This window comes from Monopterus albus, unplaced genomic scaffold (assembly GCF_001952655.1).
Source record: "Monopterus albus unplaced genomic scaffold, M_albus_1.0 scaffold38.1, whole genome shotgun sequence".
Taxonomy (NCBI): domain Eukaryota; kingdom Metazoa; phylum Chordata; class Actinopteri; order Synbranchiformes; family Synbranchidae; genus Monopterus; species Monopterus albus.
The window spans coordinates 2,862,128-2,887,107 of NW_018127918.1; the positions used below are offsets into that span (position 1 = coordinate 2,862,128).

At 40.0% G+C, this 24,980-nt stretch overlaps 4 protein-coding genes and 1 long non-coding RNA gene across 11 annotated transcripts in view; 3 read left to right on the forward strand and 2 right to left on the reverse strand.

Annotated features, from left to right (window-relative positions):
- The window catches only part of rsf1b.1 (remodeling and spacing factor 1b, tandem duplicate 1), a 21,394-nt gene extending 16,160 nt beyond the window's left edge, over positions 1–5,234 (forward strand). The window contains exons 10-16 of the mRNA XM_020598572.1: positions 331–385; positions 484–596; positions 865–932; positions 1,872–2,085; positions 2,173–2,399; positions 3,192–3,371; positions 4,268–5,234. Coding sequence (XP_020454228.1) covers positions 331–385; positions 484–596; positions 865–932; positions 1,872–2,085; positions 2,173–2,399; positions 3,192–3,371; positions 4,268–4,815 — 1,405 coding nt within the window. The 3' untranslated portion in view covers positions 4,816–5,234. The remainder of the gene's footprint in view (positions 1–330; positions 386–483; positions 597–864; positions 933–1,871; positions 2,086–2,172; positions 2,400–3,191; positions 3,372–4,267) is intronic.
- rad51d (RAD51 paralog D) overlaps positions 1–20,462 on the forward strand; it is a 477,561-nt gene extending 457,099 nt beyond the window's left edge. For all 3 annotated transcript variants that reach the window (XM_020598612.1, XM_020598614.1, XM_020598616.1), the window contains one exon: positions 20,307–20,462. The gene's annotated coding sequence lies outside the window, so the exon portion shown is untranslated. The remainder of the gene's footprint in view (positions 1–20,306) is intronic.
- The window catches only part of LOC109959351 (N-acetyltransferase 9-like), a 561,041-nt gene that overhangs the window by 264,903 nt on the left and 271,158 nt on the right, over positions 1–24,980 (forward strand). The window lies entirely within an intron of this gene.
- On the reverse strand, positions 10,739–13,917 carry LOC109959347 (aquaporin-11-like). Its single transcript, XM_020598622.1, has 3 exons — positions 13,108–13,917; positions 11,822–11,938; positions 10,739–11,197 (listed from the first exon to the last, which is right to left on the reverse strand). Exons 1-3 carry the CDS (start codon positions 13,688–13,690, stop codon positions 11,091–11,093), a joined length of 807 nt encoding a protein of 268 aa, XP_020454278.1. The 5' UTR covers positions 13,691–13,917; the 3' UTR covers positions 10,739–11,090.
- LOC109959356 (uncharacterized) lies at positions 22,252–24,326 on the reverse strand. Of its 5 annotated transcripts, XR_002274831.1 has the most exons (4): positions 24,250–24,316; positions 23,502–23,721; positions 22,960–23,044; positions 22,252–22,637 (listed from the first exon to the last, which is right to left on the reverse strand). It is a non-coding gene; the product is annotated as an uncharacterized LOC109959356 (long non-coding RNA). The 5 variants fall into 5 exon arrangements; XR_002274828.1 differs by lacking the exon at positions 23,502–23,721 and having other exon boundaries at positions 24,250–24,326; XR_002274832.1 differs by lacking the exons at positions 23,502–23,721; positions 24,250–24,316 and adding an exon at positions 24,126–24,238.

The window sequence follows — 24,980 nt, forward strand, 5'->3', positions numbered from 1 at the left end:
GTCCATCATCACAGTTGTCATGTGTTTGTATATGTGAGAGAGGAATAGAGTGGGGCATGAAGGGACTGAACGAGCACATGCGCTACGCACGGCACTACATTAAAACGATTTAATCTAAGTATTTTAAATCAATATGTGGTAGTCAATGTTGATATTGTGGCGGGCTTCCACAAAAACTGTAAGTGATCGTATGGGAAACACTGGTGAAGAATATATTGGTCTGGGTTTGGATGCTTTGTATTGTACTCGAGCACTTTATTGACATTGAAATGAAGCAATCAGTCTTAATATTGTCAATTATGATGACTTTATTTGTTCTATGTCTTCCAGGAAAGAGCGTCTTATTTATGTTGGAATCAGTGTCGAAAATATCATCACGCCTTCTGTAAGTACAAACCTTGGTTGTACAGTCTTTAGTGGAGTCAACAAAACATTCAGCAGCTGATGTTTGTATCATAAAGCACCAACTCTTGTGCCATACAGGTAGAGGTAGAGGAAGAAAAGCCAGCGATCATAATCAAAGAGAAGAAAGAATCAAAGCGGAGTAAGAGCTGGGGTCGAAGGTCAACAAGGGCGAAGAAAACCATCAGCTACAGGTTTGTTCATTGATACATACTTAATATTTTATTAGCAGTTTTTTAAGGGCTTTTAATATGCAGATTTGTGTTTTAATTTAATATGTAGTGGGGTTCTTGTAAGATAAAATTTTCTTGATCCACGTGGAAATCACTTTATGGCAACAGAGATTGGCTGTGATGTAAGAAAACAGATATGTTGTTCCAAAACTTGAAGCATGATTATCCACCAAAATAATATAAGACAAAGACTGTTAATAATATGGGATTCATATCTTTGCTGTTACAGATTTGATGAATTTGATGAGGCAATCGAGGAGGCAATAGAGGAAGACATCAAAGAAGCCGAGGGCGGAGGTAGGAAGACGAGTCCTTATACTACTGAAGATTATTTAAATAAAACATATTTAAGGCAAAAGTTCTGCATGTTGGGAAATTCACTTACAGTATATTCTTTCTTTTAGAAGATCAGTAAAATGTGCAAACCAGACCCTCTAGAGAGCTCAGTAATTATATAGCATTATATTTTGTTTGTTTAATCCGTGTAAAAACAACCTAGAATTAGTCCTGCTCATAATCCCTCGTAAAACCATGACAACATCGTTTTAACAGATGTTTGTCCAGATTATTCAAATGAGATACAATGTGTTGATTACTGAGCCCTCCAAGTAGATAAACTTGATGACAGGTCATAAACTGTGACACTGAATGTTTTCTACCGCAGTCCAGGGGAATATCGAAAAACATGTAGGAAAGCTGATCAGTCCGACCAGTGTGATTAGTCATCCAGCTGATTCCTTTCAAATATTTACTGGCTTCAACCAGTGCTGCTGAAGCAGCAAGAGAGGGCCAGAAGATAGCTGGAGAAAAAGATGTACAGAAGGACAGGAGGAGGGCATCAGCTAGCATGCTGCTGCTGTGTGAGATCCAGCTAGTACAGTAGAGATGGGTCCACTGAATGAACAACAAGCATAGAGACACTATAGTATTACTATATTAAGATAATAATAATGAAACAAGTAGATTAATTTTGTGGGAAACACTGGTTTGTGTATTGTACTTTAATCCTTCAGTTTTAATTAAATCATTATATGAAATGTATTGTTTCCATTAATGTCATTAACAAGCAACAGTTAATATGCTATTAACAAGAGCAGCCTAGTAGCCTACAATATAAAGTTTAAACACGTTATCGTTATTAACAATCCTAAAAAATATCTAGATCTAGTTTTTGTCACTATCACACACCCTTACTCGGTATATAGGGTGTTAATGAGGAGGGCTAATTGTCTGCAGGAGCTGGTCGGGGTAAAGACATGGCCAACATCACAGGCCATAGAGGAAAGGATATGTCTGCCATTCTTCAAGTGGAGGAGGGTAAGGAGAATGGCCGCCCTCCACGACCCAGTGCTGGCCAGCGCAGGAAAAAACGCAGACGACTCAATGACCTGGACAGTGACAGCACTGTGGACGAGGAGGAAAGCGAAGAAGAGTTTCGACTCACTGAAAGGTAGGAATAGACGACTACACTTGACAGTTGGGGATAGACTTTGGAAGATTCATTTACACGTATTTGTTTTTCCATGGCTGGATGCAGTTCAGAAGAGGACTTTGTAGCGTCAGACAGTGACTCAGAAGGTGAAACAGATGCGGATGTCAATGACAGTGACTGTGGCAGCAACAGCAGTGGTAGGCTTCATGTTTCTTCACGGGCCAGGAAGCCACCGCAACAACGGCGAAGCTCCAGAAAGCGACAAAGACCAAGAGGGTACTCTGATGATGAAGAACAAGAGACAGATGAGGACGATGAAGAAGATGAAATAGGTAGATTGTTAGTCTCTTTCAGTGGGGCATGAAGGGACTGAATGAGCACATGCGCTATTTCAGAAAAAACTGATTAATTGTTACAGTTCTACAGGAAGTACCTTTTCTTTCAGAGGATTGTTACTGTCTTTGAAACCAATGGTAAAGATGTACTCTAGGTTTGCTTAAGCCCCTCTTCCATCGCCTCGTAATGGCTCAGCTTGAATCGACTCGACTCGCCTTATTTGTTTTTCCATCAGTCAAATGTTTTAGATAGTACCTGCTACCTGGTACTATTTTTGGTATCACCTCTGTCGAGATTCCTGGTGAGCAGAGGCAATACCAAATGGTGATGTGTAAACACTGCAGACTAGTAACTGGTCAGAGAAATCACATCCTCAATGTGCGAGATGTCCTGGGACAAAGCACCATTTTTTTAAAGTACCGTTATTTAACACTAACTATACTATACTGTAGTTACTGTACTAACTCAAAACAGCCACATATTGAGAATCAAGAACAGCATACCTTCAATGTCGTCCATTGCTATTGTGTCGGTTGCTGATAATGTCCCAGCAGTGTTATGTGGTGTTGCTGTGACAGCCATCTACACTGAGAGGGGACCATCTGCAGTGGAAAACCAAATACCCAGTATCAAAAGCAAGTAGAGTTGAGCTGAGTGTAGTGGAGTTGAGCTGGTACCAGGCAATGGAAAAATGGGCTTTTGAGGAGTCGGTGCCAGTGTAGTGGCAGTAGGTGGCAGAACATCCTTGTATTTGTAATGCGCTATTATTGATTTGTGTGTTTGTCCAGCGACTGAAGGCTCCAGTGAGTTCAGTGACAGTGATCTTGATATGAGTCGACGGCGGTCTCGACGGAGTCAGAAGAAGCAGGTGAACTATTGTGAGACGTCGGAGTCTGAAGGCTCTCAGGCAGAAACCAACCGGGCCAAAATGAAACCCAGACGTCGCCAGGAAAGCTCAGACAGCGACGGTCAGTCACAGTCACATAGTATACCTTTAGAACTGACTGTGGTCCAACATCCTGACCTTAGGTTTTAAAACCACATAATAGTGCTTTTTATCTGAGTACAAATATTTTTACATTGCCCTGGATTGACATGAATAGAAGAAGAGAAGGTCTTGAGGGAAAGTTTCTCTGAGATTATCTTTTTTTTTCTCATAAACATGAAATACGAAATCCTTACAGATGAACAACTATAACTACTTGTATAAAAACAACTGATGAAATAAATTTACCTTTTCAGCACCACGGACAGTGACTGTGTTTACCAGCTTGCAGTCAGCTCTCTTCTGTCAGCTTTCTTAATTGTCATCTAAACAAGAAACCTGGTTCTTAATAGATTAGAGAAACCTGACTGTGTAACCAAAACTGTGGAGGAGAAAGTTTTCACACTCAACTATTCCAAACAACCAGGTTTATGACATTTTAAACTAGTAAGTATTAATCTCGCAATGCTGAAAATTAAAATACTTTAATGCAAATGATACCATATATTATTCTAGTTTTCTTATATAACAGCCAGTATATTGGCTGAAGAACAACATTTGCATAAAGGAGGTGAGTCACAGTCATGTTGTGAAATTACTTGACAAGTCCTTATAAAAATAAAAGGAAATATAGGTGTGCTGCAGGGGAGCTTTTATTTAGATTTGATACCTTTAGTTGGATCAGAATAATGGTTTTAAAAATCAAAACTAGATAAAGAGTCATTATGTACAAACAATACAGTATGGTTAGAATGCTATTGACAGAAATATTTCTAAGTAATGATCAATCTTATTAGCATAAATAGTTATATTCAGTACACCAAGGTGATAAGTCATTACTGCAGGCAGGTAAAGGTGTCTCTTATTTCCTTTTTCCAGCAAGTTTCTCCAGAGACTCTGAGGAGTCATCAAGGGAACAGAGGGTAAAGAGGAGAGCTGATTCCTCAGAGGAAGACTCACGGCAGCAGCGCAGACGGCTTGCACTAAAACGCAGGAGGGCGTCTGAAGATGACGACTCGGACGACGACTCGGACGAATCATCAGAGGAGGATCGTCCCATCCGTAAACGGGTGAACCGCATTGACTCGGACGATGACGACGAGGAAGAGGAGGAGAAATCGAAGGAGAAGAAAGCAGAGGAGGAGTCCAAAGGAACAAACCCATTGGACTGCAATCTAGTGGATTTGCCACCAACAAATGGACAAAGCCCAATAAAGAGCTTTGAAGGCCTCATCAGCCGGCCCCCTGCTGCTGCTCCAGGCCTCATCCCACATCTGGGGTCCAAAAACATCAGTGCTACACCAGCCCCTGCCATAGCACCAAACGGTCTGGTTGGCCAGGAGATGGCAGCGCCGGACGATGATGAAGACGACCTGTTAGGAGTCACAGACCTAGTGGATTACGTCTGCAATAACGAACAATTGTAAACACAAATTGGTGTACTGTTTCATTTTTTGGTTGTATTGTATTTTTATATTGCGTAACTTTATTATTCCCTCCCCCACCAACACTTTCTTGTTGTCCTTTTTACTTGTGTCATCTGGAGCTTGTTTTTCAGCAGTCTCCAACAGTATGAACTGGATCTCTACCCCCAGCCCGTTGCTGTCCCTGTGGGATTCTAGTATGATGAATAAGGGCACCAACTTTTCAGCTGTCATTCGGCTGGTGATAATCAGTACACCTGCAGACCACCTACCTACATCATCATTCTTTTTTTTTTTTTTTTTTTTAAATCGTCTAAGATTAGGGTTGGGCATCATTTGGTTTTTTCTTACCAGTTCTAAAATGATACTTTAAAAATGGTGCCGGTGCCTTAACGGTACTAGAACCGATACTTAAAAAAAAATAAAAAAAAATAAAGCAGGCCATAAATTTCATAATTTGAAGGGTTGGGCCATTTGGCCTTAGATTTCATGCACCTTCAGAGGGCACAAAGGCCATTGGACTGGGCGCTAAGGCCGAGACAAATGACATGAAATGTACGTGTACGTAACTTATGTATACAGCTTGAGCAGTAAAGGTACAGACTAAAGTGCAGATGCCTGTAGAATGGTTATAGGGAAATATGCAGAGATAGTATAGTAACTCTGCACCGTTATTGTAATTTGGCTAGTAAATGGTGTTATCTGTGCATACTTAGCCCTTGTTGCTCTCTGCTCATGTTGCCAAAGATCATGGGTCAGAAGAATCATGGATGTGTTAAGGAGAAAACGGAGGAAAGGATGTATCGTTTCTCTTAATTACTCTGACTGGTGCAATAATTAAATTCTTCAGGCATCATGATGACAGAATGACCAGCATCTCTTCTAGCATGCTGAAAACTAAAAATAAATGTATAATACCTATCTGTTAAGGTTTTCACTTGGTTGCCAATATTGGCAATATTAGTACTTATTTAGCTTATGCAGTATTTCAAATACTAGAGAAAATGCAGTACATTTCAACAGTAAATGTAATGTTTTACAGTGAGTTTTCTTAAAGCTTATAGACAGAGCCAGATATCCAGTAATGATATATTATACAATAATAGTAGTGACAATAATAATATCCAGCCAAATATCCACTGCTTATCCAGTAAAACTAAAGGAAACCTTATTGTAGCACTGCATGACTGATGCACACTCCACAGCATATTATGCCAGTTACATGAACCATAGAGGTTTTATGAGCAGCGTTCCCAGATGAACAGCTTTATTAAGCACTGTTCTCCTTAATACATCCATAAACACACCTATATGAGTGACTGAATGTGTACAGTCATTTACAGAGACCGCTGTTCAAATCTGACAGTTCTGATGAGGGCAAACTGGCCACTGGCCGTGTAACTCCGACAGACAGTGTATCACTTCCAGATGCCAGGGCAGCTATGGCTATTTTATGCAACTTATACCCTGCATAAAACGAAGGTTGAAGACATTAAAAAACTAAATTCAATTCATTCTGAGCTCCCAGGTACAGATGTTGGCACATGACAGGTAGTGATGCTTCTGTTGCCTGTAATGCTATCATCTGTTTCACAGCACCAGAGAGCAAATATTTCAATCAACATGCTTTTCAGTCACACCAAAATCTGCATTGTGAATCGGTCCGATAGATACCGATTGTATAGAAACCGGTGCCATATTGGCACCAGGTGTCAGTACCCATCCCTGTCCAAGATTTCTGCAGATGTTACTCTGGCACCCATGTACATGAATGTTTGTTGTTAATTTGAATGCTAAATAACTAGGACTTGCAGTTTTTTACGTACAGTAATTCATTCCATATCTGGTTGAGTGTTCTGGGTATTAAAACAAAAATCTTGGTTTTACATTTTATCTTTCAAAGGAATAGTTTGATACTTTGGTAAATACACTTATTCACTTTCCTGTGGAGGGGAAGAGAAGATTGATAACCCTCTCATGTCTATCTGTTAAATATGAAGCTAGCAGCAGCTGATTAACTTGGCCTAGCACAAAGACTGAGTTACTTGTGATTTATTACAAGGGATCACCTTTGTACTGGTCCAGCTGTGGCACAGGAGCCACAGCAGGACCAACTGTGTTCTCCTCAACTTACTGTTCTGCTGCTAAGTGGTCAGCTCATATTTACTGTGCAAAACTGCATTGTTTGACTCCTGCTGTTTTTATGTTTGTTAATCCTCTCAGGAAGCTTACTTTTGATCAGGTATCAAATAACACACAGGAAGCAAAAAATACCCTTTTTGACAAGCCAGCAGTTTTTCTGGAGAACCACTCCACATTTAATGCACAGTTATTTTTTAGCAGTGGTTTGGTTTATAACACAAACCGCAGAAAATGAGCACCAATCCATTACCTTGAATCTTAAAGTCTAAACTTTTTTTTTTTTTTTGAATGTCAGACTTTCAAATTTTTTTTTTTTTTTTTTGCATTGACAATAATATTTCAGGAAAGTTTGCATATTGTCAGTACCATTTAAAAATTTGCAAAAGTAATGGCATAAAACAACAAAAGTGTAAAAATTTGAACCAGTCCTAAGGTAACATGACCAGCATCTCTAAAGCTCATTAGCTCATACATTATATAGTTGGTTTGTTTTTTTTAAATCCATACAAAAACAAAGTGTGATAAGAGCATTTTGTAGATGCATAACCAGCTGGAAACCAGCAACATAAGAAATAAAGTTAATTAGTGAGCTTTAGAGACGCTGCCAAGTGAGTTGTATTTCTTTCAGACAGAGCTAGACTTTCCTTGGGTCTCCTGGATTTTGTGCTAAACTAACAAGCTGCTGGTTAGCGTCTTGCATTTAATGGGCCGTTAAGAGAGTGACATCAATCCTTTCTTCTAACTCTCCACCAGAAAGCAAGTTTTTGGAGGAGACTTCTGTTTAGGTGGGGTAGGGGAGTTGATCATGTCCACTTGGATCACATATTTGATAAGCTAACACTTCACATCCCACGCTGTGACACTGCAGGTCAGATATTGTTGTGTGTGCTGGTGTTTTCTGTCATTAGATATTAAAGTGCCACACATATATATATTCAACTCTTTGCATCATAGAAGGTGCGAATGTATATATGTGAGCAACTAATTGCCAACCTTCATTAGCTTTCCCCTTGAGCTTTTTTGTTGAATGATAGAGTAGCTTTTGTATATTGTATACATATATAATTATTTTAACAGTTTGTTGCCATTAGTATCAGTGGTGAGTTTTGAGACTTTGTTTGGGCAAACAAAATCCGAAGTTAAACCCTCTTGTCCCTCTAATCTTGAGATCTAGTCTAGCTTTATCTTATAACATTTATATATTACCTTTTGTGATTTTTCTTTTATAATGATGTATTTTTTTGTACATCTAAATGTTGTCTCTTTGAGCAAAATGTAAAGTGTCTTATTTTCTTTGTACATTGTCCTTCATAGAAGGTTCGAAAACCCGCAGACCCATGGCTTTTATTAACTAAAATAACACTCGGCTCCAAAACACTCCTGCTTTCTTTTGGTTTTTGTTTTTATTCTGGTCCCTGGATCCTCTTGCATACAAATCCATGTTTTTTTTTATTTTTTTTTTTATAATCTTGAGTTGATGTGTGGGTCAGCTTACTTTAAACTTTGACTTTTAAGACCTCATCCTGGATCAGTATTGTGAAATTGAACTAGTGAAATAATTTGTTTTGAAGCATCAGGTGTTTGGATGGGGGAAATGGACAGAAAAAGAAATACTAACCAATGACTTCACTGACTTCTGCTGGAACCAGTCTGTGTATATCTGTAGTTTTTGCTGTAATATATTTAGAGGCATTTTTTTAATCATGAAAAATATATTGGGCAATTCTTTTGGGATTGCACGAGTTTCTAATAGTTTTCTTTTGTAGGAACGTAATATTGGCACAACATTTTTTGTAACCAAACCTATCAGAAAACCTTGGCATGTTTATGTCTGCCACAGTGCGTCCTGACCTGTTGTTTTAGCACTGAAGGACTCGAGGTAGATACAGCAGGATATGTCGTCATTTGCAGTGAAACTGCATAGGTAAGCATGTGCTGACCTAAAGGCATGTTACAGATGTTTGGGGAGAATGGGAAGTTAACACAGAAATAATTTAGAACAGCTGAATCTGATTAAAGAGAGGAAATGAAGCCTGTTTGTAAGATATATTGTAAATTAGTCTCCGCATGGTCTTCACAGAGGATAACCCACTATTTATCATACCGTTTTGATACTGGCTATGGCCAAAATATGACTTCCGAGACAACCTGTATGTGCTGCTTGCACTGCCCACAACATACACAATATTTAGAGCTTTTAGAGTTGTAGGACAGAATATAGCAACTCCAGTTCTACAACTATAATAGAAGTGTGTGTTCTGGTGGGTTGAGCCAGAGCACAGCAATGTGGACGTCTGTATGTTGTATGTAACCATTTTATATTCTCCACTGAGATAAGGAGAAGGTGATATGTTTCTCACGGTTATGAAATAACCAGTAGCACCTGCATAGGAATAGAGACTAAGGAGTGAGGAGTGAAATAAAGGCAGCGATGGGGTTGTGGGAGGAAAGTGATGCCAATGACTGAAGTGTTAACAAGAGTTTCCAATTTACCTCAAGAATCTGGGAGGAAAGACACCCTGTCCGTTGTGTATAGATTCTACTAGACTGGTCATTGGTGTTTTGTCTGCTCCTTACATTTTTGTTATCTTCACTGTTATTTCTTATGAATCTGATCTTGTACATTTGTCATAATAAAATGGGGTTTAAGCCTGATGTTTTTATGGCCTGGGTGACTAATGTGGAAAAGGCCCTATTGTCCAATTCCTTGGGCAACTTTATTTATACATCACATGTCAAACGCAAGGCAATTCAAAGTGCTTTGTAGAAATCTGAACAAAATTACTTCAATTAATATAATATATATGCTAAGAATTATAAACAAACTAATTGAAAAGATGTCAACTCATAAAAAAACACTGGGAAACAAGTAGTCTGGTTTTAAATGCATCCACATAGGCAGAAAAATTATTGGTCATTTAGAGTAATTTCATACTTTTAAGGAGACTTCAGCAGCGTTGGAGCAAGGTGATGGAGAAAATTAGAGCAGGAAGAGATCACTGACGTTTACCAGCTTAGGAAGGATGGTGACATGTCAGGAAGAGATCCTGCTCAAATTTTACAAAAGGCCTCAATGAAATTACATAATGTGTATGATTTCTATGGACTGAAGCTAAAAACGTCCCAAATGGTTACCGAGGCCATCAGTGACCATGTCTGGGACACTGATGCTGTACATTGGTTCTCTATGACATCAACACTCTGGATATATTTATCAGCCATCTGGAATCACCATATTTGTGACATGGCGTTAATGTATTGTATGTTTTTGATGCTGCCGAGTGAACAATGAAGCTGTTGTTCATGATTTGGCAATTGGCGTGAGAGAGGGAAGCGCAGAAAGGTCGTGTTGTGTAACAGATGGCATGCAGGCCAAAGTACAGTACCAGATGCTCTAGAGGTGGACTGGATTTTTTTTTTGAGGGGGGATAAATCTGGAGGACCACGAAATAAGATTGTCATTTTGTTCATGTTTGTGATTTTGTTGATAATGACCACTTGATTTAAGTACTGATTGCCAAGAACAAAAACTACTAACAGGTAATGCTATGTATCCAGTAAACCAACCAACACCTCATGAACAGAATTTGGCACAATCTAAGCACCAATTATGGACTTTCCCTTTCCCATTTCTTTGATTTTTAAATGGATATATATCTTCAATATTTTAATGTAAACTGTGAGAAAATGCTGTTTCTATATGTAGTATGTGGCTTATACACTCATACCGTACACAGCCTACAATGTAATTTTACATAATAGGGAAACTTGTGCAAAAGGGTCAAAGGTTTATTATTAGAGCACTGATTTTTGGCACTCAAGCTATATACACATACGAAAAGACAACCATACAGTAAATGTGTAGCCAGTGTACTCAAAATTACCAAAATTCCAATATAAATATTACACTAGTATACTTATAGTTCTTTAACTCGACATTATTTATCACATTAGTTATATTTTCCTTAAGACTAAACACAGCGTTCAGCATGTTTATGTACTTTCTAGGAATGTCACTTGATTTGAATTTATGTCTTCTGTCCCACTTTGTGCAGTGATGTTATGCTAATTTGTCAACATGGCATACAATACTTAAAAAGTGTTTGCATAGTTCGGTGGCTTGACCCGTGTCACCGCTACTGTGCTTTTTGTTTCTGGACAGCAGTGACATCCAGGCCAATGGTACTCTGTCCAGAGAGGAAAGGGATGATCTTCTCAAACAGCAGAATGCAGCTCGCCACACCTGGGAACACATGTGGTTGGCACAGGGTGTTACTGCGGTCTACGTCTGGGGTCTAATCAGACGCTAGCAAAGATATTTCAAATATGAATCACTGAAAATAAGATAAAAAATGACAACGTAGACGAGCATGGCTTAGGTGTAATACTGCCTTGGAGTGGTATTCTAAGCTTAGTGTAGCCCACATTTCACCACGGTAGACCCCACCACCCCAGTCCACTCAGTGTCACCTCCACAGATGTTACTATGTAATATTAACATCTGCTGGGATTAATGAATAATAGTGCATATCAAACACTATAAACATAATATTGTCATATTCTTTTATCAAAACTGTTGTGTCCTTAAAATATTATCAGGCACTATCTAAAATGTTAAGCTTCTTTCTAGATTAATGTACTTCTAGAAAACTTGATTTAATTTTATTGCTCCTGAATGTGCATCTCTACTGTCCTGTGACATGATGTCTTTATTAATCAAGTGTGTTACCACCATGCTCTTGCAGTCTTAATGGAAACGTGCACACTGAGGTGATTACCTGAAATATGTTGCGCAGGTACATGCTTGACAAATACCACAAGCGAGAGTATTGAGATGGGCTCATAATGTGCCACTTCTGCTCCTTACCTAGGATTGGGCCGAGCCAGTATACTAAACAGTACTCCAGGTACGTGTGGCCGCTGCAAGGAAACTGGACGGAGAAGGCCAGCACGGGGTTAAACATGGCTCCTGAAATATTTCCACCTATGCAGAGGAAGTGAAACAGCAGAGGGTCAAGTCAGAACCGTGGAATGCCACATATGGGAGTAACTGTGAGTAAATAAGAAGTAGCATGACCGCCACCTGAGGGGACTGAACGGTGTTTGTTCCTCTGTGTTTTGTGTAAATATCCTGTTGCCCTCAAGAAACACTTCATTTCACTGGTATGTAATGTATTAATAACTTCCTAGACTTTCCAGAAAGAACTGTGTAATCTGGTAGTAATGACACAACAGAGATAATATTTGATATTTTAATTAATTCCAGTGAATTGCTAATTTAATGATCTAGAGAGTCTTTTGGTGCAGAGCAGGTGAGCTGAACAGATAAAAATGTGAAATGTATTTTTAGAAAAAGGATGCAATATGTTTGTAGTAATATTTGGCTACAACTAATGATTGACTGACAACTAATGAAAACAGTTTCCAGGATCTTAAGGTGACGTCTCAGTTCATTTTTGTCCAACCAACAGTTAAAACTCAAAGGTATTTAGCTTACATTGAGGTAAAAACCAAAAGGTCCTGACATTTGAGAAGATGAAACCAGAGGTTTTTGATAGATAAATGAAATGATTAAGTTAATGTCAGACTTGGTTCAGTTTTCCTTCCAATTAGAAACAGCCCACACACATTTTCCAGGAAACTTCCTACATACAAACTTTGTCGAGTCATAAAGCAGAGGTTGTTTTTCCTACTGTCACTGAACAGAAAGTCGTAACTTCCTGACAAACCTGATTCAAGGTCAATAGGTTTGTGGCAATTTAAGTAAACAAGTTTGTTCATATGAAATAACGCATGTCAGCACAATATTAACACTGACCAAATTTACTGGAGCTAGATTTTGACAGGACGTTTCCACAAGATCACAGGACTTTCCTTAGGGTAATTTTCATTTCACCTGCTCGTGTGCTTATAATTAATGACAAGTAATTTAATTTACCACAAACCAAGTGACAGTAGCTACAGCAAATGTCTTTTTCAGTATTTTCGGAGACTGTACTCTAAACCAAACTTGCTTGGCAGGTTAGTTGTTATATTTTGTTTTGCCAGGTCCCAGGTTGTTGCTGTGTTCTTTGGCCTGTGTGTATTTTATGAATGACAGGATCAGATCCAACGATGGTTAGTTTTGGCACAGGTGGCGTTTAGTCAACCCACCTGCGTAAACCAGAGCAGTAATTACAGCAGCGATGTAGTGATCGCGGAGTTTTTCATCCACTTTGTGGACGTGCATGGCTGCACTTTGGACTACGAACGCACAGGCCAACTCCACGGCCCAGGCCTCCAGCACAGTCCCACCGAGCGGGTCGAAACAGCTGAACCCGAACCTCTGGTGCCGGAGGTGGATGTCAGACAGACCCAGCGACCACACGGAGGCTGAGAAGAACTGCGCGGCGACCGCAGCTGCGAACTGGCAGGCTATGAGGGCGACGGCCGTCTGGACTGTGCTGACCCCGCGGTAAACTCTCTCCAAAGACCCACAGGGGTTACAAGCGGACCCCCTAAAAGTTGCGCGGTGGATGGTCGTCATGATGTAGGTGAGGGCCAGGCTGACCGGCAACCGGGCCGTTTCTCCCAGCAGTTTTTGTTCATGGCAGCAGCTGCACAGCTGGAAGGTAGACGCCGCTTCCAACAAGTAAATCCGCCAAACTCCGGAGAAATGACGCGCCGCCCAGCGGGTCGCCTCGCTGAGGAACACCACAGCTCCCAACACCGCCAAGGAAGCCCACAGGTCAGTCATTTCTCCGGCTGATCGGAGTCGGTGCTTAAGATACGAGCCATTCCTATTGATCGGGACATCTTTAAAGTATCACTGTTTACTTTGCTCCCCCTTCTCGGCGTCATTATCCAGTTGATCCACGCTGCCAAGTCGAACCGTTCACGAAACCGGAAACGCGTAGGGTTCCCCTTCAAAATACGTGCGACCGGAGCGTCTCCGCAGGCAGCAGCGTCGCCCTATGCGCTCAAACACAGGTAACACATTAACAACACATCTCTATTGGTGACTATAGAGATGCAAGTAGTTTCTGGGTATGTATGCACATGCTATAGAGGTCAGGTTTGGTGATATTTAGGCCAATAAAAACATTAAAGACCATACTAACTATGAATTAATCCTTTTGTGAAATGATAATTACACATAACTGAGCAACACTGGCGTCCCTTTAACATTACCAGGGAGACAGTTTTTTTCTGATCCCAGTCCTTGTAAATAATATAAACGCAATGTTTTTGAAAATCCACTGTCAATTTTGAAGGTTTATGTCTTCACTAGGAAGCAAATGGACTTGTGGCTGAAGACCAAATAAATGGGGCATGGAAGTCCAAGTATTGAGAAGTGGACTGATACTTTGAGGGTTTTGTTGTGCTCCTGAAATTTGTTGTCATTAAGGACATATAGAATAACACTATCCTTTTAGGTACTGATTTTTGAGATCTCTTCCTCCAGACAAATTAATATGGAGTTAGGTGGAAGTAGGTTTTAGACACTTGCATAATAAAATAATTAAATTAAATTAGCGTCTTTCCAGAAACAGTGCTATTGTTATGCAGGATAATTCACAAGTCTCACTGAATCAACAAGACAATGTCTGTGAAAACTCAGTTATGCTGAGTCAGCGGGACATTGTTGACAGAGTAGCCTACTGCAAACTAAACTTCATTCACATCTGCTGTTTTGGGGTGGAGAAATCTGAGATCAATATCTCAAAGCCTGAATATAACCGTTATAAAGTCTGACTTTCTCTTGGGTCTTTACAGCACCAGGTTGTTGTTGCACAAGCCTTTACAGAGCCAGGATAGTTTTCCCATGTGCAGTCTTTGTGCTAAGCTAACTGCCTCCTGGCTGTAGCTTCATATCAAATGCATTTCCCAAAACATTTCTCTCCCATCCTTTCATGTCACCTTCAGTATGTTATGGCAATAATTCAGGTGCATCATGTAACCAACATTTATTTTGAAAGCTGTAACAGGAAACAGATGGGTTTATTTGATGTGCTGATATTTATGCTAATCTGGGGCAGTACACACAGTACACACAGCCTGGGAGTGACAGCATTTTGACAACCTTTCCAGGAAATGGGTAGTGGTGGTATGAACATACTTGTAACAGTGACATATTTTTCTTTTGTTCTGTACTTGAGCACATTAGCTTTGAAATGAAACTTTGAGGTCAAAGTGCTGATTTTCAGCATGTGTTATCTCATGTTTGAAGATGACTGAAAAAGAGAAGATAAACACAAATGCACACATTTACACTACAACCTTCAATATAGTGTCCCTTTTAGGCTGTTACATCTATTAATATACCAAGCTTAACTTTCAGACTAGTAAACAAGCTTTGATTGCTATTTCCTGTTGGAAGCATGTTTAACATTTACAAGCATTTTGACAAGTCCCTCATGCAACTGCAAACAAGTGGCTGAATGTCTAGAGAATGAGAACTAGATATTACTTCACAGGTTTGTGTGACCCAAAGCAGCCATAACAATTTGATAAGTTTGTAAATCAAAGCTTGTTACTGTTAGTTTACCATGTACACAAAGGTGTCTCTTTTAGTGTAGCAATGGAATAGAGGCTAGGAAATCTTTAAAATGTTCATTAAGCAAAGATCATAGTTTGTTTATCAAAGTATAAAATATTGGTTGTTAACTGACACATTCATCAACACATGCAATTACACATATGTGGCAGATATTGAAAAGCTAATTCTTCCTCACAACATGATCTGCTGACAGATGAAAAACATAGTAACCAGTGTGTTATGGCATAGTGTTAATAAGGTGTTGATGTTTGTCCCTGCAGCACAATCTGTTTGGTACAGCTGGCTCTCTGGGAGCAGATGACCAACAGCAGGCAGGGAACAGTCTGCCTGCAGCATGCAGGCCTTCCTCCAGCTGGCAGCTCAGACAGACAAGCTGGTGCTCTTTGACCTCTACCGTCGACCCAGAGCTCACCCATACAGAGACGCCTGGATCCAGCGCACACTGGAGGTCGTCCAGAGCAAGTCTTCACAGGTGAGAGAGAGAGAGACTCTGGTTCAACTATTACAGGACAGGCTCCTTTATTCCAGCTGCTTATAATGCTACACCAAACGGACATCAAAGTTAAGAAAATAATGACAAAGTAATAGTCAGTGTGTGATGTAGGGCTGAAAGCAAGAGGACAAGCACAAGAAAATCTGACATCAGTAAAGAAGTGACACAAAGGTGGACAATCTTGCACTGCATATGCTGCGTGATGTGTAACTGGCTCCTGTTTGAACGGCATACAGCACATCACTGTGTCCCACTTTTAGATAATATGTAGCTAGTAAAAGCGTGTACAGTTTGCATTACTGCATCTTTTATTAAAGTAGAACCTATGAGTACTGGTATAAATGGGAAAAGGTTTACCTTGTGAATTCTCTTGTATGAAGGCAGTGTCACACCAGACTCAGTTATAAAATCTTTGAACTTAACTGCATTGTTTGGCAAAGATAGTAAATGACTTAAAGAATGCAGTTATCTTAAGTAATGTGACAGTCTCAGCGGTGCTTCTGTGTGTGTGGATGCTGTGTCACCAGGTGCTGTGGCTACCAACAGATCTGAGTACAGGAAATTGATCCTGAACTCCAGCAGATGTCAGGAAATTGGCTCCCTCTAGAGGAGCTGCAGAGTAACCACAGTCAGACGAAACTTGCACTACAGCTCCATATCTGCAGAGCTCATCAGGTCTGTGTGTGTGTCTGTGTCAAGGTGCCCCTGATATTTAATCACACAACATGACTTTCCTCTCTGGTGTCAAAGTGGAAAGGTCTGGATAACATTTCATTAGATGGCAGAATGATATTTTCATCTACTGAGCTAGCGTTAAGCTAGCTGAGTTGCCTTGGCGAAACAGGTGTGCCTATCTCTGAGTGCATATAAATAAGTGCAATGTAAATAGAGTGCAGTAGATAAAAGCAAAGAAAAATGTACACAACTATGCTATCTAAAGTTGTTACTAATATATTTAAAGATCAGATTTTTGTCACTAATATACAAACAACAAAACATTATTATTTTTAATATTTTACTATTATGGGAGTAAACAGGTGTTCCTGAACTGATAACTCTGCCCTGTCCGGTGAGATGCAGACCACAACCTCTGGCCCTTCAGGCAGCAGAAAGGTACTGTGGTGGATAAAATTACGACTGTGTGCTGGAACAACTGATTATATTAGTGGCACAGCTGTATTTTCTACTGGAGGCAGTTGTACACTAGAGTTTGAATGATCCAGAGAATAATTCTTTGGGTCCATTTTGTCCTTTGGTCCCTGTTAATGAATTCAGATCATTGTAGTAATTCTGTACATGTTTTGCACGTTGATGCCTGTCTGTCTGTGGTTCAGTTCCCCCTGGAGCCGTCCATCTGGGTTGCAGCAAAGAGATGCTTGCCATCCATGTCGTGTGTTCAGGACAACTTTTACAGATGCTGATCATCATGGACAGGTATGGAATCCAACTGTTTAAACCAGTACATCTTCTGTGTATGTCATTGTTGTATTTATTGAAAGATGGAACTGTAGTCCACTGAGTAACAGCGCTATTTTTTCTCATAATCATGGAAATTAATACAGAACATACACAGCAGTGTGTTTGAAATGAGGCCAGATGTGGAGAAACAGTCACACAGTATTTCACCTCAGTGAAACTTTACATGATATCTTGTAGATAATTCCAGTTTGGATACAGTTAATCTTTTATAGTTGTAGTATACAAAATTAATTATCAGCTCTGTCGGGAATCAAACCCATGCCACATTGTTGTAAGACTGGTTTTCATGGTGCACCACAAGTTCAAATCACATTACCTCTTGCTCATTTCACCTATTTGAGTCACATTAGTTACCTCCATGGTCCAACTCCCACCAATTTCATGTTACAGCACTTACATCAACTGTTTTCATTTGCTCCAAGTATCACGGTTTAGTAGTTATAGAATGTTTAGTACTGAATGCAACACTGTCAAACCAAATCTCTGTCGACTCAGTTTCTATTTGCTTTGAAGACTCAGCTTATGTCTCTCAAAGCGCTGAGACAACCAAACCAGTGACAGAGTTTCAGTACCGAATAAAGCAGTACTACTGTTGACATTTTATATTATGATGACAGAACATGCTTTAATGAGCTGTCCCAGGTTCAGGTGGGAGAGGGAATTATTTAAAAATACTGTTTTAAGAGGTAGAATGGCCTTTAGTTTACTGGAGGTGTTGGGACAAAGGTTAGGGGATATAGGACACAGAGCACTTATGAGGATTTTAGAGAGCATAGGGTTACACAAGATAGTATAAGGTGAACTGAGTGGGGTTATTTTGGTGTGGTAATAGGTAGGGGTTGTTCTGATCCACACTCCAGTCTGGAAGGTGGCGGTAATGCACCTAAAGCTGGTTGCCAACCGTCATAAAAAGCAGCCGAAGAAGAAGAAGAAGAAACAATAATAACCATTGCCAGGTGAAGTGAATAATGTTGATTATCTCGTAAGAGTGGCGCCTGTCAGTGTGGGGGGTATATAAGACAGCAAGTGACCGTTCCGTTCTTGATGCTGGTGTGTTGGAAGCAGGAAAAATGTAAAGTGTAAGAAGCTGAGTGACTTTGACAAACGGTGGTGGTGGTGGTGGTGATGATGATGATATATCTTTTGTTCGGAGGTGCGTGGCATAGAATAAAACAAACATTGTGCTCTGGAACACAATACGTCTAGAACAATTCAAAACAGAAACTCTATATTTATAGAGTTCATATCTTTTGTTCGGAGGTGCGTGGCATAGAATAAAACAAATTTTAGTGTGCTGCGATGTGTGTTTATACAGATGCTTAGCGGTTACTGAGTTAGAGCAGTTGAGTAAATGTATAATTTCGAGTTCATGTGGGCGTGTAACGTTTGCCTTTCAGACAAACCAGGTGTGTGTCCTCTAATTAGCTCCATGTGTGGTTAGCCTTCCGGTACGCTACTGTTTTGCTTTAGCATGTTGCTTTTAACAACGAGGTTAATTGTTAAAACTCGCTTCCAGGACGTTTTGCCATGACGGTAACTAGTCACCTATCCCTTGTTGGCTCTGTAGTTTGACTGCCAGCGATTTGAGAACGGTGTTACATATTGAATATATGACTAGATTAACATTAGCAACCTCTTGTTTTAAACCCCCAACAAGTTCACTAATATTTAGGGGACACAGGTCTCTGACACAGATGTCTGTCGTGTAGTGGGGAAACGTTTTAGTAAAGTATATGTGTAGTTTTTCTGCCACGTCTGCGTAAGATGGAGCCTCATTTAGATTGAAGTCCAGACAAACCATCAGCTGCCAGTCATTAATGAACGGCCCGAAAAGCCTGTTATGTTTAAATTATATTAATATTGGAAGGTTTTGACAGTGGAAGCAATGCCAGGATTTAATGACATCAAAAACTATCGGTAACCACGTAAAGAATGGTGTCCTGTTAACAACCCAGGGAAACCACACGTGAAGTTAATTCACTGCTCAGTGCCTATAACTGTTTAGATATTGTGTATGAAATGGTAGACACCGATGTGCTTGTCAAATTTCATTATCCTTAAATTGATCACAGCTATATTTGTGACGTTTATCTTATTCTACTCCTGTTCTGCATTCAAGGTGACAGACCTGCTGAATACATCAGCTCCAGAACTTGGGAGGCGCACGGCCCAGTGAAGATAACCCACAACATTTTGGGTTGACCCTACAGACCTCCAGACAATTCTGGTGGTGAGTATATTGTTCAGAACATTGTGAATTTTATTACGTTAAACTCTTATTGCAGTGGATAGCTTCTCAAAGTGAAATTTAACATTCCTTCAGTTTAGTATTGCCTGTTTGGCACATCTGATTGTAGTAGGACATAGCTATATACTTAGCCTGACATTTTATGCTGTGAATCACATTCTATCCTAAAACAAGTCTAAATAGCCCATAGCTTAAAAGATGTTTAATGGTGGGTGTTCAGTAGGCTGGATGGCAGATGTGATCTCATTTCAAATGTTTAATTGATGAGCTAAATAACACTTGGCTCTGTCAGGAATCGAACCCAGGCTACATTGTTGTAAGACTGTGGTTTTCATGATGCACCACAAGTTCAAATCAGATTACCACATTTACAGTTTTCAGCTGCTTTGGCAAATCTAGCAACGCAGCTTATCACACATTGTCAAACGTAGTTTATATCTAGGGAATCAGGACCGAGCGATGTATCCGTCCCCTTATTTTTAGTCAACACAGGATAGTACTGAATGTTAGGAGCAGTTTACTTTTCCTGACAAACACACAAAAAATACTATTTAAAATAGTACTATGTACCTTTGATTTTGAATCATTTTAAGATAAGCACACTGGGCATCACCTGCTATCATGATCTCCAGCTCAGCCGAGGAGAGGTCTGTTGGGTCCGTTGGGAACATGTTGAAATCTCCCACCATGCACTGCTCCTCTTCTATACTGGAATCTGCCTATCGCTGCTTATCCAAGATGATGAATGTGCACTCAACACTCAGCTCTGTCGGGAATCGAACCCACACTAGATTATTACAAGACTGTGGTTTTCATGATACACCACAAACTCCTGTCACATTACTTCGTGGTCGTTTCACCTATTTGAGTAACTTCAGCTACTACACTCCATGATCCTTTATCAACTCTCACCAATGCGCATGTTACAGCGCCTACATCAACTGATTTCATTTGCTCCGAGTATCATGGTTTAGTAATGTTATAGAATCTTTAGTACTTTAGGCGACACTGTCAAACCAAATCTTTATCGACTCAGTATCTATTTGCTTCAAAAGCTCAGCTCAACTCTCCCAAAGAGCCAAGACAAGCAAACCAGTGATGGGGTTTCAATACCGAATGAAGAGGTAACGTGCGTCAAACGTCACCAGTCACGTGACCAAGCCATGCCTCGGCACAGTGATTTGATGCTGCCTCAGGTGTCAGAGGCCCATCACTGCTGACAGGTGAGGTGAATCACACTGATGAGCTCGTTACAGCCACCTGTCAATGGGTGGGGTATATAAGGCAGCAAGACAACAGAGTCTAAGGAAGGACAGACGGTGAAGTGGTGACCGGGTCATGGACGCACACGGCTCTGATGATGAGGTTGATCTGTTGCATTTTAGTTTTAATGTGTATCGTTCTGTCTATATGCTTAGCGGTTACTCTGGGGTAAAGCAGTTGAATAAATGTATAATCTCGAGTTCATATAGGCCATTTTATCCAGAGTTTAATGTTGGCGTGTAATGTTAGCAAAACTCTGCTAGCAAGAAGCTTCTCGAGCTGAACGCGAGCTAGGCGTGTGTCCTGTAATTGGCTCCATGTGCGCTTAGCCTTCCGGTATACTATTGTTTGCTTTAGCGTGTTCGTTTAAACAACGAGGTTACAAGTTAAACTTGTTTCTAGGAAAATTTGCCATGACTTGGCGGTAACTAGTCCCCCTGTTGGCTCCCTTTAAAGCCCAGACAACCCATCAGCTAGTCATTAATGAACGGCCCGAAAAGCCTGTTATGTTTAAATTATATTAATATTGGAAGGTTTTGACAGTGGAAGCAATGCCAGGATTTAATGACATCAAAAACTATCGGTAACCACGTAAAGAATGGTGTCCTGTTAACAACCCAGGGAAACCACACGTGAAGTTAATTCACTGCTCAGTGCCTATAACTGTTTAGATATTGTGTATGAAATGGTAGACACCGATGTGCTTGTCAAATTTCATTATCCTTAAATTGATCACAGCTATATTTGTGACGTTTATCTTATTCTACTCCTGTTCTGCATTCAAGGTGACAGACCTGCTGAATACATCAGCTCCAGAACTTGGGAGGCGCACGGCCCAGTGAAGATAACCCACAACATTTTGGGTTGACCCTACAGACCTCCAGACAATTCTGGTGGTGAGTATATTGTTCAGAACATTGTGAATTTTATTACGTTAAACTCTTATTGCAGTGGATAGCTTCTCAAAGTGAAATTTAACATTCCTTCAGTTTAGTATTGCTTAAATGTGATACCTTTTTACAAGAGTGGTGCTTTATAACTGCAGATTACTGTTAAAGATCAAATTTGCATGTCCCGTTTTAATAAATTGAGGGTAAAAAAGGGGAATTAAAGTAAATGTTCCTTATAGCCTTGATGGCGATGAACCCAGCAGAGGGATGATATCAGCAGTTTGGCCTTTTTGTTTGGGACTTGCCACCACTAATTCAGAGAGGGGCCTCCACACATTATTTATTTATTATTGAAACTAAATGTTTACCAAATTTTTTGCAGCCATCCACTTCTGCCCAACCAGCTGCTGAGGTTTTGGCAAGATGGGAAATCTCTACTGGTGGGGTCATCAAGGCAGAGTACCTCACATTTCTCTCCATGCTGTTGCACTGCATGTGCCTGGACCACAGTTATGAAGATGCTCCATAATTGTGGTCCAGTCACATGTTGGCTCTGCAGCATTTATAAAGGGTACTCAGTGACTTTTTTTCAGCCTTGTTTTGATGTGTTCTCTTCAATAAAGCAATTACAACTTTAAAGCTTTCTTGTCCTGGTTTTATTATAACAATAGGATGCACTGGTTCATGTCTTAGTTCTTCACTAGATAATAAATTTTTTATTTGTTGAAAGATTGCTGCTGCTTCACTGTCCACATCAGGAAAATGGTCCCTCTGAAATGAAAAATAAACATTGACTGTGAAATTAAGCACAAATTGCTTTTACATTTATCTCAATGTCATGAGGGTTGACAGGAATAAGTCTTCCCAGTTGTGTCCAGATAATCTTGGATTAAAGGCAGGCTCTGGGGAAGGTGCACATATGTGCAACATTTATAAACAGTTTACATGTTTGACTTTAGTCACCGGCTTTAAATGACTGAAGATCAAAGTTAGTTATAAAGCCTACTTTGGAGAATTGTTTAACCTACTGCTATAAAATTAAATGATATAGGTGAGTTCACAAAAGTTCTCAAAACATGACTGCACAGAGTACCTGGATGTAAAGACACTGCAAAGAAACCTGACAAGAACTCCGGCGCTATGGCTGCCTTGTTTCTGGCCATTTGGAGGATCAGAACCTGTGACAAAGAGTTGAGCAATGGTCAATCACTTATGACAATGTTTGCCATAAACATGACAGATATAACAAGTTTTTACTAATTTATGGCAAACATTGTCATGACAGATATAACAAGTTTTTACTAAAGCAATACAGGCTCTGATCTTATGGTTTAAGGCACAACAACAAAGCTTTGTTAAATGAAACTGTTACACTACAGCTCATTCTGACCCTGTGTACAAACATGGCGGATACAAATGCAGAGTGAAAGCACTTATAAAGACACTAATATGCACAGCTTACAGCTGTCTTAAAACACCATATCAAATTAGGAAGTTTGTCAGTGGGGAAAACATGGATCAGATTAGAACCAAGAATGAAATGTATGCAATTACATTGGGTTGCATTTTAGCTATAAAAATTGATAATTACAATTTATATCAAAGTTGCTGAAACACTTTTGAAATTAGTCTGACCTGAAGCTATCAGTGCTAGTATAGTACTCTCACTTAAACCACAACTGTAGAATGTGACAGCTGTCACTCCTACATGTGGACATCAAATGCAAGCTGAGGTGAGAAACATTCTACAGTTGTGGAGTAGGGGCCCAGAACACTGTTCGGTCCTCCTCGCATGACACGCCTGAAACTATTTAAGCCGTGCGAATCCCATATTCTTGTCCGTGCGTTCTGTGGCCTATTGAAAGATACATGGGGTGAGTTACTCCTATAATGTCTGCCCTAGTTATAACAATTACTCTGATCACAGAAACCTGTACAAACTAACAGTGACTACTTTTATTTTTGGTAATTTAGATATATTTCCCTGCTAATGCCTTTGCACCATTATTTAGTGATGGCCGTTTGACACCCGAGGCTCCGACACATGCGCGGTAGCTCATGAAACAATTGTTTCGAACCACTGTGCCGAGGCGTGTTGACGTTTGAAGCACTTGAGTGACGTCCGAAGCAGTTGGGTTCGTCGGACGTCAGGTAAATCAGTTGATTGGTTCGGTTTGTCATGTGAATCACTTTGGACCAAGTGTGTTCAGAGATAGGATATCCCTATTTAGTGATGTTCATTTGAATCTGTCTTCCTACCTGGAATAGAAAACATAAATTTAGACAATTGTGTTAACAGCGAAGCACCTACGCCCGCGCGCTGCCTACATACAAAACGCAACACACGAAATGCTTACGGTGACTTTCTACAACGCAAACCCACCTGATTAGCAAAACAACTCCCGCACCACCGGAAACTAACATATAGAGCCCACTGATTGCACAATTTCACTCTGCTCTGTGATTGGACTGCCACTGTCCAATCAGAGTCTTCTTCTTTGTCTTCTTCTGCTGATAAATGGCGGTTGGCAAACAGCTTTAGGTGCATTACCGCCACCTTTTAGACTGGAGTGTGGATCAGAACAGGCCCTACCTACTACTATAACATAATAACCTCACTCAGTTCACATTATATTATCTTGTTTAACCCTGTGCTCTCTAAAAACGTAATATGGGTTCCGTATCCTATATCCCCTGATCTTTGTCCAATCAGATTGAGGTGTGATTCACACTAAACCTCAGTACTCCTAAATAGAGTTGCATGTTCAATTTGCTACTTTCTGTCTGTACACGGATGTTCACAAACAGGCTTGTTTTCAGTGTCTTTGTGTAACATTTGTTTACAGATTTTATTCACACTTTCAAAAGCATTTTTACATACAAATCTTTACAAAGCTTCGACACTATATTCCAAAAAATAGCTAATTACTCGAGGCTTCAAAGACGGTGGTCGAGTAGGACATCTGGTGGTCAAAACAATGAATTGCATTCCAGACGTGTCGTTTATTGGTTCATGGATTGTTTGGGATTTGATTCGCCATACATATCCCTGTTCCATTACACTACATGGTTGTATGGTTTCAAGATATTATGAGAACGTTTTTGTCATAACTT

Excerpts from the sequence above, each read along its gene's own strand:
- LOC109959347 (XM_020598622.1), bottom strand. The coding sequence starts at position 13,690 with ATGACTGACCTGTGGGCTTCCTTGGCGGTGTTGGGAGCTGTGGTGTTC. Across the intron at positions 11,939-13,107 it reads TACTGCTCTGGTTTACGCAG|GTGGAAATATTTCAGGAGCC; the intron begins GTGGGTTGACTA and ends TCCTCTGCATAG. Across the intron at positions 11,198-11,821 it reads CTGGCTCGGCCCAATCCTAG|GTGTGGCGAGCTGCATTCTG; the intron begins GTAAGGAGCAGA and ends ATGTGTTCCCAG.